This window comes from Camelus ferus, chromosome 11 (genome assembly GCF_009834535.1).
Source record: "Camelus ferus isolate YT-003-E chromosome 11, BCGSAC_Cfer_1.0, whole genome shotgun sequence".
Lineage (NCBI taxonomy): Eukaryota > Metazoa > Chordata > Mammalia > Artiodactyla > Camelidae > Camelus > Camelus ferus.
The window spans coordinates 5,886,424-5,902,202 of NC_045706.1; the positions used below are offsets into that span (position 1 = coordinate 5,886,424).

The 15,779-nt window shown below is 46.2% G+C and overlaps 1 protein-coding gene across 1 annotated transcript in view; it reads left to right on the forward strand.

The window, feature by feature from the left end:
- Positions 1-15,779, forward strand: part of ADAM12 (ADAM metallopeptidase domain 12) — a 326,306-nt gene that overhangs the window by 304,603 nt on the left and 5,924 nt on the right. The window contains 1 exon segment of the mRNA XM_032490670.1: positions 14,463-14,593. Coding sequence (XP_032346561.1) covers positions 14,463-14,593 — 131 coding nt within the window.

The window sequence follows — 15,779 nt, forward strand, 5'->3', positions numbered from 1 at the left end:
TTTTTGGTATTCTGTAACGATTCATCTACAGTATTTTTGAGATATGTCTGTGTGCACTTTTTTATATGGCTGCTCTAGGACAGGGTTCCTCAGCCTCAGCATTATTGACGTTTCAGGCTGGGTAACTCTTTGTTGTGTGTGACTTTCCAGTGTCTTGTCATGTTTAGCAGCATCTTGGTTTCTACCAACTGTAGACGGCAGTAGACGTGTAGTCGTAACTCCAAACATTGCCAGATGTCCCCTGGGAGACAAAACTGCCCTGACTGAAACTGCTGCTGTGAAGATTACAATATACGTATATAATTTATCACAGTCTATTAGTATCAATATTTTATCACTTTCAGCAGCATGTAAAACCTTTACAACCTTTTAGGTCCCTTTAAGATAGAGACGCCCTAAGTGTTCCCTTTATGTATAGTGACAACCACTTCAGATGTTGTCATTTCTGCTTTCAAACATAATTTTTTACACTTGAGAAGAATAGTCTCCTACATCTGCTCATGTATCCACCCTTCCCATTCTTTCTTCACTTCTGATGTCCCAGTTTTCTTTCTGTTACCGTTTTCTGTCTGAAAAACTTCCTTCAGCTGTTTGGTTAAGGCACATCTGCTGGTGACAAATTCTGTTAGTTTTCCTTCGTCTGAAAATGTCTGTGTCACCTGTATTCCCGAAGTATATTTTCAACAGATATAGAACTCTGGATGGATTGTTTTCTTCTTTCAACATTTGAAAAACGTTCTGCTTCCTTCTGGTCTTTCTGGTGATGAGAAATCCACTAAAAATTTCCACCCACAGTCTCTGCTCCAGGGACGAGATGAGATCTGTTAGCACAGGGAGGGATGGAAAGCAGGGCCCTGCCGTCTCCAGGATGCGGTGCCCAGTAGGGAGAGCAGGGCATGGCTCTTTTCTGGTATTCACCTGGAGGCAGAGTAAGGTCAGACATGGTCAAGATGTTTACTGGGTCACTCTTTTCCTGTTATTTTAGCTGAAGATAGCAGGCTTTTCTCGGGACTGTTCCTTGTCCAGTGCTATTGGTGTTTGCAGACTGGGGGCCTCTCCAGAGCCCAGGCCAACATATAAAGAAGACAAACACAAAAAAACAAGGATTCACCGCCAGGTAGTCCCTTGAGTTCCGAGGTCCCTAGCCAGTTCACTGACTTTTCTCCAACTTTTAGAGCACCTGTTCGGTACAATATGCATTTTCTCCAGACTTTTTTGCTGTAATTTGCAGGAAGAATAGAGTCACAGGCACTTATTCCGTCTTGTTCAGACCTCATTTCTTTCTGTATTTCTTTGATTGCTGGCACACTTGAGCTCCTTTTTGTGTATCTATTAACCAAAGATACATTGGTAAATTGGCTGTCCAAAAAAAAAAAAACAAAAAAAAACCTTGATTTGTAGGTAATTTCTCTGCTGTAAAAACTCCACCATGGTCAATTTCAAGTTATTAACATGGTGTCACTGAACGAGAAACAGAGGATGGGTTGACATGAGCAAGTACCAGCGGGCTGCAGCACAGAGCTGCTGTTGACACTTGTTCTGTGAGTTATCTGTTCTCATCTTCTGCCTATTTCCTTTTTCTTTTTGAAAGATAGAGCTCATTTTCTTTAATAGGTTAAGAATATTTACCCTTTTCCAGTAATTTATCACAAACATTTCCCCAATTTGTCCTTCAATTTTATTTATGCTACTTTTTGAAATGAAAGGAACTCTAGTTTTGTATATTAAATTTATTAATCTTTGGTGAATTCTCCTATACCTTTTGTGTTTACAATGTCCTCTCCCGTTTCGATCAGTTAAGATACATCTCTAATTTCTTCTGCTTGCTTTGTTGGCTATTGACATTTCTGTCTTTCGCATTTGTTTTTCTAATCTGTCTTGGGTTTACATTGGTGGAAGGGGATGGGCATTTTCTAAACTTTTCTGGGCTTATGGACTTATTCAAGAATCTGATGAAGGCGATGAACCCTCAGAAGATGCTCCAGTACTCAATATTTTGTATGCAAATGGAAAAGAAAATGAAAGTTCATTTCCTTGATCAGGTGCTGAGGAGTTAGTTTGAGAAGCTTGACTCATTCTACCAAGAAGGAAATGAAACCCCAGAAAGGCCCATCTATGGACAGTAGAAGGAGTTGCACCAGTACTCAATGTTTTGTGTGCAAAGTTCAGATACTCCCAGAGCCCATAAACCTCTTCCCCCATGGGTTCCCTTGTCCTGAGCCTTTCCTATGTCTCAAAAGCAACTCACCTGTGGACCCTGGGAAACGAGACTCTCTAATAGACCACGTGATCTGAGGAAAGCCATTTCTACTTGCTGTTGTCTTTTTTCCTACCAGAGGTGAATGCTTTCCAAAGCCATTCCTTCAAGATTTCCTGTAAAGCAGGCCCCCCAAAAGCCCTTCATTCTGTTTTATGAAACTACTGAAATGTTAGCCTTTAAACATTAGTAACTGAAAAACCCACATTCTCACTTCAGGCTCATGTCTGTCTGCAGCTTTCCTGAGACATATGATGCAGACTAAGCACGCCCTTCCTCTCCCATCCCACAGAGGGGACTGGGATTAATTCCATGCAGGTGTGGGGCGTATTTGGCAGTGGCTCTGGTTGGAGGCACGGACAGAATCCACTGACTTTTTGTGCCTTAGAGCTCTTGTGCCCTGTCCCCCATGACATGAAGTCACACGACTACACGGCCAGCCCCGCTCCATTCATTCAAACTCACCATCTACCCTTTCCGGAAAGAAAACCCTCATAAACACGGCAATAGTGGCCGACCTCACGTCTAAAGGGTAAGTTAGTTCTTTATAGAAAACGTCTGACCTTTCCATCAGATGTTCTGTTTGATTTTCAAAAATCAAGGACAGTTGAATCAACTCCTTCTCTTGTCCACAGACTGGCCTTTCTGGGGTACCCTTTCCTTCTCGGTGGAATGAGCCTTGGAACTCAAGTTTCTCCAACTTACTCCTCAGCCTCAATCAAGGAAACGAACTATCATTTCCTTTTCATTCTGTCAGCTCTTTTAGAGGAAAATAATTCACTGTATTCGTCTAGCTTTTAGCTGACGGCTGCCAAGTTCTCCCGAACCACAACCTGAGCATGAAAGGCAAAGTGTGGGCTTGAGAAAAGGCTAGAAAAATGATGGAAAAAATACGAGGTCACGGGGGTGAGTGATCCCCTACAATTGTGTGCATAGGCAGGGAGGATGATGGAACATCTCTGCCATGCTTGGCATTGAATTGGCCCAGCCCTAAGTTAGATGTTATGTTTGCAAACAAGGAACAGGCACTTAAATGAGACCAGGCAAACCAGCATCCATCCCCACCTCACTGCTGGAGAGAGAGTTCATCTCAGACCCTGGAAGGGAAAGGGGAGGAAAGTAAAACAGGACAAGTCACAGGAATGGGTACAGAAGGATCCCAGAGGGTTTTGAGAGACTTTCTGGTAACTGTTCACTTTAGGTTGTTTTTCTCTGATTACAAAAACATTAAAAAAATCATCCAGCTTTGCACCACCCCACCAAAAGTCAGTTTTACCATATGATCGTTTTTTTAAAGAGTAAGGTATATTAAGGAGAGAAAGCCCGCGTGCATACCGAGCACATGTCTTGAGCAGAATCCTGAAAGGGCTTCTCCAGGCAGCAGGCTTGCGCTCTGACACCAAGACAGGCGGGGAGGGAGACACGGGGCACAGGAGTTCAGGAGCTGTGCTGTGTAGAGGAAGAGGGCCACTTCCCCTGACCTCAGACATCGTTTGTTAAGTCAACAGACTTGACTTCCAGGAGGGAAGGGGGCCCGAGAAACACTGGGTGAGCTGGCGACTGTAGGAGGAGTAACATCCTTCCTTTTCTGCATGCTGGTTGCCTTATGGCATCCTCACACCTCAGTGCAGTGTGCTGACCGCTGCAGCCCAGGGTCGGGCATGAGCTGGTTGGCAAATGGAGGAGAGGCTGAAATCACACAAGGGGCTCGTGTGCAGGGGGAGCACAGCATCTTCCCAGGGTGGGAGGTGGCGGGCACAGCCCCAACGCAGACCCCATCTAGGTATCTCCAGCAAGCTTTGGATGCAGATGGAGTGTCCTGCCATCACACAAGAGAGGGTCTCAAGTTACTATGAATTTAAAAATCAGCAAAACTTGAAAGACTAGGGACCACGAAGACACTCAGGTGCTATTCTTAACTGCCAAACACCAGTGTGACTGAGTTTATTCCCGGAAGAGAAAAGGAAAGGAACAGGGGCAAACTTGGGGAGGTTCGTGAGATTTCTAGGACATAGCCAACTGGAATCCTCTGTACAGCTTATGATGGTCCATAGGCTTCATTCATTTAAAGTTTGAATAAAAACACGTTCAGTGTCACATCTGAGAAATAAATTTCTCCACTCAGAAAGAATTGTGTCTAGAGAAGGCTGTGCTAAGAAGTAGGAGATAGAACCACAATTTTCTGCTGTCGGGCTGAAATGCACTGCGATTCTAATGGGTGTATAAGTGGCACCTCCAATGCATAGATGGGTCATTTTTCTCAAAGGTAAAAAACTCATGAAAATGTCACTCACTTAGCATTTCTCTGTATTGTTTTGAAAGTTTGCCCCATAAAATGGCATTGAACTGTATGTGCTGGTGTGTGGTCCTAGTTGGTCTGGATTGTTTTGGCTTTTTAAGCCCTTAGTTTCCAGGAAAATTTTAGGAAATGGTTCTTCACAGAATCTAATCAGTGAATTATAACTCTGAACTAACTGGAAAAGATCACTTTTCCAGTCAGATTAGCTTCTTTAGTAGAATAATAGGAAGCAAAAAAGGACACCTGAATCTGTCTGTTAGACTGATTTTTGCTGAATCAAAGTCCTTTCCTGAAACAGTGGATTGGCCCAGGAGAATGTTTATCAGCCCTGTTTCTGGCACTACTTGTCTGTGCTGTAGAAATTTCAGCAATGGAAGGATTAATTTTTGTTTTCACTCTGACAGCCAAATGGTCTACAAATGTGTGTGTGTGTGTGTGTATTTGAGTTATTTTATTATGTTTTGGGTATAAGGAGCTTCCAGTTGCGTTTTGAATTGCAAAAGAGCAGGCACTTACTGAGCACCAATGATGTGGCCAGTACCCCTGGGCTAGCACTTTGCAGGCATGTCTCACCCTCTCAAGGAGCCTAGGAGGCAGATACCGCCCATAGCTCCATTTTACAGAGGAGGAAACAAGTGAGGACAAATAGCTTCTAGAGTAAGACCCCCAAAGGTGGAGAGCCAGGGTTCAAAACCAAGGTCTCTACCTGCAGTCTTAAAATGGGTGCACGCACAGATGGATGGATAGATGGGAGGGAGGAGGACACTGCAGTGAAGACCGTGATGGTGAGCATCTTTTAGATCGCTGACTGCCTCCACCATCTTTAGTTCACTTCCTCCAAGTTTGCCACAGAGATAAAAGCGGTGGGGGTTGGTACGGGGGAGGGAACCTTCTGACATCATGCAGAGCCTCAGTCTGTAACAAGAGAGTCTTGCCTTTCTCTTTTCTTTTGCTTGTAACACTATCATGCTCCTGTCATTCTTGTCATAATTGGTCTTTCTTGGAACCAGCCCTTGTTCAGAACCACAGCAGCCATTTGTTGCATTTCACATATCTGTAGCATCTTCAATGAAGACTCCTCCGTGCATTTTTTTTTTTTTTTTGTAGATGTGGAGATTTTCAGTTCAGTGTTTCTGACAGACACGACATTTCTCCTAATCCACATCTTCTCTGTGTCTGTAGAACATACAACACACCGTATTTTGTCAAATAAGACTGGACAGCCTGGTACATCTCTTCATTAGTGGGGGAGAGGCATAAGGGCCCTCCCTCCCCTGACCCACAGGAAGACTGAGGAACGATTATCACGGGCTTATTAGTAAGCAGCAGCTACTCATTCATAAATGCTTTGTAAGGACGCAAATACGAGCAACACCAATTAATTCTAGACCACAATTTTGGAATAGTCAGATGAAAGCTGGTCACTCTGAGGTTGAGCCCAAACTTTGAAAAGTCATCTTCAACAGAATGAATTCAGCATTTGGATGAGGACTTATACCCTTCTGACCTGAGTGGGCGTCTGATACTTAAACCAGTGCTCACAGAGTCTGGAAACCTGATGATGGAGGCCCTTGCTCATCAGAAACGCCAGTACGTAACAAGGAAAGGAAATCCGTTTGTCAAGATGTTCTCCCGAGGAAGTGGGGTGAAATACAAGAAAACTGAAATCGTTATAAAAGCCTTCATGACTGCAGGCAAACCAAAAGCTAGTAACCAAGAAAACGTGCTGGAAAGCACCCTCTGTGCCTGCTCTCTGCTTCCAGGATTTCACCCTTTTGCCCAGACATCCTCTAAGACCTCCCCACTCCTTGAGCTGTTATGTGGTCCTCCCGTGGGTCCCTCTGCTCACCTCCTCCCCTGGCCTGCCTTGCAGTTACCCGGACACCTGCTCTGCTCCGTTCCAGAAGGCATAGGACTGAGTCATTCATCTCCAGGCACACCTAAGTCCAGTCCTTTGAACTCAGTAGACACGTGGGAAGTATGCTGAATTGATGTGAATTTTCAGTAGTAAATAGTAAGCCTTGTCACAGTATCCGTGATTCCCCAGGGAGCCATCACATCGATGAGTCATGGGGTATATAAACATTTGTGTCACTTCCTCCTGTAAATCTAAAGTGTAGCTACCAAGGTCTTGGACTCCCACTAACCTCTCCCTGCTGCCTGCCCAGTACTTCCAGAAGCTTCAGCTAAAACTTTTTTTGGTTTCAGATCATACACTGATATTCAGGTGACAAATCCATCTGCTGCCTCTAAAGGTATTACAGCTGGAGGCATCCACATCTCCCTGGAGAGAAATAACTTCAAAGAGGAGGCATTCACCTGATCACTGCACCCAAAGGAGTGTTTGTTTTCCAGTCACTTCTGTTACTATAAATACCCAAACTGTGTGTGAAAAAAAAGGATGTTTGATATTTTACCTTTATATTTTGTAATAGGTAATGTGTGCCTATAAGTAAAAATTCCAACAGTGGAAAGGGTTATTCAGAAAACAGTCTCCCTCCTGCCTCTGTCACCAGACTCCCTTCCCAGAGGTAACCATCATTACTAGCCTTTGTAAAATACAGTGTAGGAGACGGTGAAAAGTCTTGGTTCCACCTGTCTCTCTCTGCAGCGTGAGGGACTATAGAAAACTGGGAATTTTCAAACAGTCAAAATTAGAGCGAGACAATGAAACCTGTCTGCCTGTCACCCATCTTCAGCCCCCGTCACCTCACTACCATTCTTATTTCACCTTAGATCCTTATTCTGGATTCAAATGGCAGCCCCCTGCCTGCTTCTTTCCATGCTGGTTATTCAGGATCCACCTCATCCTTTTCACTGGCTGCATAGTATTTCATTATAGAGCCACACCATTAATTCTTTAACCTGCCCCTTACCGGGGTGGCTTCCAAGCATTTGCTCCTTCAAATAGGCGTATTCTTGCCCGAGTACCTTGGGCCCATGCACGATGATGGATGTAGGATAAATTCCTGGGAGCACAATTGCTGATCAAAGGCCACATGCATTTAGAAATTTGGTAGATTAGGCAGAAATGCCTCAAAAGGAGTCGTCCCAATTTCTGTTCCCCAAATCTTCACCAATACACTGTGTTCAGAGATTTCTCTCATCTTTGCCGATAAGCTAGGTTTAAAAAGTTATCTCCATTTCTCTTCCTAAAAATGAGATGGAAGGTCTTTCCACAGATTTAAGATCCATGTTGGTTTTTTCCATTTTCATAAACTGCTTGTTCATCTTCTTTGCCCCTTTTTATTGTCATGTTTAGAAAGGTTTGTCTACCCAAAGATTACAGATGTGTTTTTCTGTTTCTTCTACCTTCATGACCTTCTTTTCACATTCACATATCTGATCCATCTGCTGTTATTTAAGTGTATAAAATGAAGTAGGAATCTAGCTTTGTTTTTCTAGATGACACGTAAGTCATCCTCAACAACATTCATTGCATTTCTGGACTTATTTGTCTTTAATTGGCTTTTATTTTCTTTGTTAGGCTTCTCTGGTGTCTCCTTAACTCCACCCACCCCCAAAGAACCAGCTCTAGGGTTTATATATGATTTTCCTTTTACTACCACTAGACCACAGAAGCGTTACTTTAATATCCCCTCTACAAATCTGAAGTCATACCTGCCTCTTTGGACTTTGTGACAATTAAATGAAAATATCTAGAATGTCTGTAATGTCTTTGCTAAATGATAGAAATTAATTTTTATTTTCCTGGTTACTTTCGGCTTTTATCGTTATCCTTCCATTTTTCTTTTGCGCTTAGGTCTATTTTATTTCCTTAACTTCTTGGATCATTATTTCATTTTTTTCATACTTTTATTCCTGCTTGATTAACATAAGCATGTGAGTCTAGGGATTTCCCAAACACAGCATTATCTGTGCTTATTCTAATTTATGGCATTTTCAATATTTATCTTTTTAAAACAGTTCACGTTTTCTCTTTTGTTTTCTTCTTTGGCCCAAAGATTGAAATTAATGTTGTTGGTAAGTTTTTAAACACAGATTTCCACTACTATCTGAAAGCTGAGCTTTCATTCCTACGAAACCTTCCGTGTAACGCAAAGAAGCAGTTCCCTTAGGACATGTCTTGCTAAGGGATGCACAAAATAAGTCAGGATCAAGCACAGATGCTCACGGACACAGTTCCGCGCTCTGGCGGCGGGATGCGGAGATGTGAGTGTGGCTCCCGGGGAAGGAGCTTGGCAGGCGCCGCACCCCCTGCTCAGGGTGCACGCTGCCCCTCCGGCAGCCGCTGCGAAACAAACGCTGAAACCCCTTTTCCCTTTCTGCCTGTTTTTGTAAAAGCGTAGAACCTCTCCAGACTTCTTTTGGTTAGTACTGACGTAGATCTTTTGTAAAAGGGACGTAAGGTGAACTTGTGAAAATTGGGGAATGTCTATATTTAAATATAGAAAAGGAAGAATGATCTAAAATCACCCATATTTATACTACACAGAAATGACTATTATAATCTCTGTTTTTCTATGTACGCACCTATTTAAGTTTCAGATATGTAATATGCATACGTTTCTTTTTTTAAAAAAGGAAAAACTAAGTGATACAGACCACGTCAGCCCCGCTCCAGACACAGTTTGGTGCTGCTTTTCTGTAGCACTTTTCAAACATTTTTACATAAATAAGTATCCATGAATAACATACAGTATTTTATGCTTTTCAGTTTACAAAATGGTATCAAACTAAGCGTAACAAGATGTGTCCTTATGCTCAACTTTTTTTATTTTTATTTTTTTCTTTCTTGACATTCTCTTTGGTTCTTATTCAGATCTGTGTCTTGTCTTCTATTTCTTTAAACGCAGTAAGAAAATCTGTCCCAATAATTCCCAAATCCAGTGTCTTTGGGTTTGTTCCCGCTGAAGTTTCTACTGCTCTCTGACTCACAATTCCCTGCTGCTTTGGGCGCTCGGTCATTTACTGTGAGCTGCTCCCTTTTCTGGAAGAGTCTCTGGGAGCCTTTGGTGTCCAGGACGCAGGTGGTTCCTCTGGAGAGGATGTTACTATGCCTCTGCCGGGTGCCCAGGGCAGCACCAGCTCGAGGCCCCTTGAAATGGCTCAGGGTTACTGAGCAACGCAGGTGATGTGACGTCAGCTTCAGGTCCTCTGGGGCAATTTGTGGTTGCAGGTCATTGTCTTGCGTTAGTCCGCCCAGCACCAAAGGGCTCCTTGCAGTCGGCTAGGGATGGGCAGTGGTGTGCATTTACTTCTGGAACATTCTTACCCAGAGGGATAGCCCTTCACAGAGCCCAGACTTACTGGGGAGAAGTCAGGAAGAAAATGGTCTCCTATTAAACTAGGGCTGGTGCTGACCTGTGACTCCTGCATCCCTCACCATAAAAGGGTATCAGAACCAAAACCCAGGTTTCCCTAATTTGGCAAATGCCTACAGCTTCCGCGCACGCCTTACCTCTCTGGGTTTCTCCTTTCACTTAGGTGTTGGCCTGATAACATCTTGCTATCTTGTAGCTCTTTGATGCTTTTAAGAAAAAAATTTAAATACATTTTATCCAATAATGTTAGTGGTTTTAGAGAGAAGGTAGGTCAGAATAACCCAGCCTGCCCTGTATCTGGAAGTGGAAGATCCACCCCCCAACTTCAGGCAGTTCTGTACTGTCTGTGTTATTATGGCTTGTAACAGTGTCTTTCTTTCTGTGGCCGTAATTCCCACAGTTTTGTCAGCCTTGGGTCTACACTGAAGGGATTCAGTGCTCAGTGTCTTTGTCACTGAGCCGTTCCTTTTGCAGCTGGCTGACGTCCATTCTGTTCGACTTCCAGAATTCCTTTCAGAAGAGCTCTTAGGAAGCCTACTCCCTGAATTTTGCACGTTCAAAGACATCTGGCAGTTGCTTTATTTTTTCAATGACAGTTTAGGCATAAAATTAACGGATCACACTTTCCTTCCCTGAAACTCACACGCATGCTCCCTCTATCTGCTCTGAAGAGTTCAGAAGCTGACTTATTTTTCCCCTTGTAAGTGACATGACTCCGTAACCTTGAATTCCAGCAGCTTTGACAGGTTATGTCTTAATTCTGAGTCTGACTTGTTTTCCTCACAGAAACAGTGCACACTTTCGATCCATGGACTTGACTATTTCAGAAAAGCTTTTACAAATTAAGTCTGGGTATTTCTTCTCTCCTTACTGTTTGCTCAAACCCCTTAAGTGACACCATTTGTGAGTGTATCACCTTTGTGGTCTTCATCTGTCATTTACCCTTGAACTTTTCCCCATTTCCGTCAAGCTGGACCCTCACAGCCCTGACTGTGTTCAGTACAGGCTTACAACATTGTTAGTTTCAGGTGTACGGGTGTGTGTGTGTGTGTGTGTGTGTGTGTGTGTATGTGTATATATGTATGTGTATGTATATGTATATATATGTTTTTTTTCTTTCTCAGCTGCTTTTCCATTATAGGTTATTACAGGAATATTGAATGTGGGTCCTTGTGCTATGCAATATGTCTGTGCTGGCTTCCTTTCAGTAGTTCTGTTTAGTGTGTCTAAACTCCTCTTCAAAGGGAAGGAGTCCTTCCCGGAAAGAAGGACCAGTTGCAGGACACTGGGGGAAAGGTCAGGTCAGCGCTCAGGGCCAGCTCCAAATTGCCCACCTCATGAGGGACCGTGGGACAGAGGGCTCTGAGGGATGATGGGTGGGTTGGCCTCCCCTGCTTTCATCTAGACCCTGCCAAGTCCACCCCCAACTTCCCCTTCCCAGGAGAAAGCTGGTGTATACGTGTTCTTTAAAAGACCCCTGCTGCTTCTGATTAGAGAAGAAGAAGAAATGGAGGCATCTTCCTGAGAACCAGCTGACCTTGGTGTTATCATAAAGGGTCTATTCCCACAGGGCCGGGATGGGCCAGACAGTGAGCGGCATTTGTGCTGCCCCGGCCCTGCACGAGGCAACCCAGGGACGGCTGCGCACCCCCGGCATCTTCCTGTGATAACATCCAGTCTTCCTGGGGAGATCTCTCCGGATAAGCAGGATGCATTTACTCTTGCTTATCATGCAGAAGTAGATAACAATTGAGAATTTATGATGGTCAAGGCCAAGGGCTATATTTGGATTTAAATATTTGTCTTTAACCCTCTAAAAAATTTGAAATATGTATCTATTGTGAGAACATAAGCAGAATAGGGAGAAATAGGACAGCTCTCTTTAGTATCAGATCTCCATTTTTCTCCAATACGTAGAAGGTTGAAAAGGAAGAGAAATGGGGGTGGGGGTGGGGGGAGGTGTCCTGAACTCATCTCCTTGTTTAAAATTAAAGTCAAGCAAAAGGAGTGTGTGAGTGTGCGCCGTCCCTCGGCTCCGCTCCGATGCCACTCTGCGGCCGGGCTGGATTGGACTTCTTTGGGGGAAGCCCGGGTTCAGGTTTTGCCCGGGCAGCATGAAGCTTGGTGCCTCAAAGGGAGGGCGGAGCTCCCACCCGCTTCTCCAAGGTCAGAGCGCGTGCAGCTGGCGCTTCTTCCCAAGTGGCTCCTGGGCTCCGCGTCGCCACGCCTGCTCTCTGAGAGGGGAGGACACATCATCTTTGGACTAACTCAGACTTGGTGCTGGTCTGTCCCAGCTGGGCCTGGTGGGAAGCTGGCATCTTACCGAGGCAAATACCTGTTTCATGTTTCCATCAAAATCACGTCCTGGGCATGGCAGGAAGAAAGCGGATTGGTGCCTCTGCTGCCCCAGGTTTGAATCAGAACTTTCCACCAACATCCCAGCTGTTTGGGCTTTTCTCACTATGGTGACCATATAACTTGCCCTCTACACCAGGACACATGAGGAGAGACTGCGATTAATAATTAAACAAGGGCAGACACTGGGACTGTCACAGGCAAACCAGAATGAACGGCCAACCTAATTGTCTCCTAAGTTTCCATGATAAATTCAGCTCTATTGTGATACACTAACACGTATCTCACTTTGTCTCCGGACGTTGCAGTAAAAACCTGAGGTTATCTTTGCTGCCAAGACTAGATACTTAGTGGCAAAACTAGTATCATTAGGGAATGAAGTATTTAATCCTCAAAGTCTGAATTTCGTGGGTGCATTCATGCTTACATGACCCACTAATATCTTGCTCATATGGAACTTGCTTCAAATGGAGCTTGAACTATTGCGAGAGTTTATCATCCAAAGTTTGTCTGGACCTGGGAAATTCACAGTGGTTGTGAGGCGGTCACAGCGACCTCACTGGCCAGCTGAGTGCAAGGCCCTGTGCACTAACAGATTTACAGAGGATCTCTCCCTTAATCCTCACGTCATCCCGTCTCTGCGACCTGTGCGCCCGCGACTTGGTAAGCGCAGAAGCCGGCGGGCAGACAAGCAGCCTGGCTCCGTGCTGGTGCGCGCGGTGTGGCCTCTGTTCCTGGTTGGGGCTGTGTTCTGTTTTCTACTCCACGGCCAGCTAATGTTTCCTTTGAGGAGAACTGATGGAACAGTGTCACTTTTCAGTCTGTCCCTCCGTCAGGCGCTCTTTCCTATCCCAACCAGCCCGTTGTTTCAACTTGGCGCATTTTCTGCGCAGCTGTGGCTGACAGACTTCTGTGTTAGCTTCCCTGGCTTTTCAGAGATACCCTAAGTGGTGAGTATGTTGTCGCGTTCTTTGCACTGAGCGCCAGGGACTGAGGAGATGCAATTTTAGTGGGATGAGGACCGTGAGAAATTCAACTCAGACGTTTTTAAATCATCTTGAGTGTTCCTGGCTGTGTGGAATACTGAGTCCCATGAAAATGGGTTAGGTCACGTTTGTTAGGATGTCCTTGAGATTCCAGCACCATTTCCTACAGACTCTCTGTACATTTGTGAGGGCCTCTTGGCTCCAAGGACCAGAACAGGTGGTGTCTTGGTGCCTGTCTTCACCCCCGACCCAAAAGAGCGCTGTCAGTGCTGACTCCCCAGCCCAGCCCCAGAGAACCCCCTCTCCCGGTGGCCAAGAAAGGGGCCCCGGGGAAACAAGGGACTTTGAATAATTGTTATCTATACTTTGGGGGCTCCCTGTGCATTATTTAAAACACTATGAAATAGGTCTGGTGTTCTCCCATTTTATAGATGGAGAAATTGAGGTGGAGGGAGGTCAAGTGAATGGCACAAGTCCCAGAGTATTGGTCTTTGCATAAAAGCCAGAGTGGAACACACAGGCCCACGCTCTGCCCCCTTCTATTGCCAGCTCCCTTACTGGCCTCTGGTCGGCAGGGCACCTCCCCATTCACTTCCTTACAGAATCGTATCCATCCCTCAAACCACTGTGTCTTCGGTTTTCCTTCTGGGTGTCACTTTTCTGGTGAGTTTATGATTCTTTGAGTTAATTATTAGAAAGCATTTGGACAGAAGAACCGAGGTCCACGTCGTGGAGCCATCTGGATCGACCTTCCCGGCCCCACGCTGACGGAGGGCGGATGATCACCTTCGCCATCCGGTCCGTCCACAGCCGAGCGGGTTCTCTTACAGGACTCTGGCAAACTTCAAGAAATGAATGTGTTTGAAAAGATTTTCACCAACTTACCATTTTAGGCCTTTCGAAATTGAGAGGAAGCCTAAAAGCACAGGAAAGTGGACGTCCCCTGGGTCCACTGGCTCAGAGACACCAGCCTCAACCATACTCCCGAGGCCTGTGAACAGTGTAGCATCTGAACACCCACATTTGGCTGCTTGTAACCAAATGCCGCTCTGGATCAATCTCTAACAGAGGCCCCCTCACACGCACACGCACACGCACCCCACCACACCCGCACGGTCAGACGGTTTCACTCCATTCACAGGAAGTCAAGCCTGTGCCATGCAGTGACCTAGCTGCTCTCCACAGCCTGCCCTTCAGGGCACCCTGATGGCTTCTGGGGTCAATGTCTTGTCCAAGTTCGCAGGGATGGTGACCACACACGCTCTTCTGGTTTATTACAGGGAACTCGTAAGCCAAACCCTCCCCAGAAGCCTCTGCCTGCAGACCCTTTGAGCAAGACAACCCGGCTGAGTGGTGCCTCTGCCCGGCCCCTGGGCCAGCGGGAGTCCGGGCTCCGCCTGGCGCCCATCAGGTGGGTGCGGTGTGGCCACGCCCCCTCCTCCCCCTCCAGACCATGTGGGGCGGCTGCACCCAGCCCTGCTTCCCAAGGCACCTGAGGCCGTGGGGCGGGGGCGGGGGGTTATGCACTCCCTGCACCTGCGAACAATATAGGACAGATGCAAGGGTAGATCTGAAAATAAGCAGGAGGCAGCCGTGAGCTTACAAGCACAGGCACCCCAGGTGGCTTTAGCAATGATCCCACGGCACCTGTGAGGTCAAATCGAGATCGAGTAGGACAGATCCCTGGGAAAGCTGCGGCTGATGATACGGGCCGAGCCGCATCCCTCAAAGAGGCACAGAAGTAAAGGCACCAAAAGGGGGGATGTGATGACAGCTGGATACCCGCCTCCAAAAATCTCACTTAGGCCTTAATAGCCTAAGGAGACGAGGTGGGGCTGGAGGGTCATGGGTGAAACAAGGCATGAAAGAAGTCAGGCCCAGGCAGCTGCTGGGCAGGAGGGGGCCCGGGGGACTGGGAGCTTCCCCACCCAACGTGCAGGAGTCTCTCTGATGACTCGGCTGCAGCTGTGGTCCTCTGATGCCCTCCCCCAGGGGACTAGGCAGGCACAGCCCTGGATCCTGGCTTGTGCCAGGAGGTGACCCCAGCAGTGGGCTGGAGCCAGTCACACCGGTTTGCAAGGGCTATGACATTTCCGGGAATTTTGCAAGGTAGGTGTTAAGCCTAGCCGTTCTGAAGAATATGATTATATAAACTTGGAACGATAGCTCTTAGATTAAAAACAAAAGTAACAAATGCCCCAAACTCCTCACTTCCACTTTCTTTTTCGTTATCTTATTTGTAATCCACGTGCTTGAGGTTACCCACGTCTGTCATTTCCGTGTGATGGACGTACCGTGCCCCGGTGGCTCGCGAACGTCTCGTCCGTGCTCAGTCACGTGGCACGGGTAGCAGAGTGCTCGTGCAGGGAAGCCCGCAGCGCTACGGATCAGGACGCCTCCTCCCACCGCAGGGGGCAGTTAAACCTTCACCAGCACACAGACGGGTGAAATCCTCAGCCGAAACACGCTTCTGACACACGTGCCCCCCCTTGGCAGGCAGCTTGCTTTGTGAGCTCAAAAGAACCAAAGGTAGGGTGTCGGCCAGGCCCTGCGTTCAATAACTCAGTACCTAGGAGCGGGAAGGCCCACATTGGTGA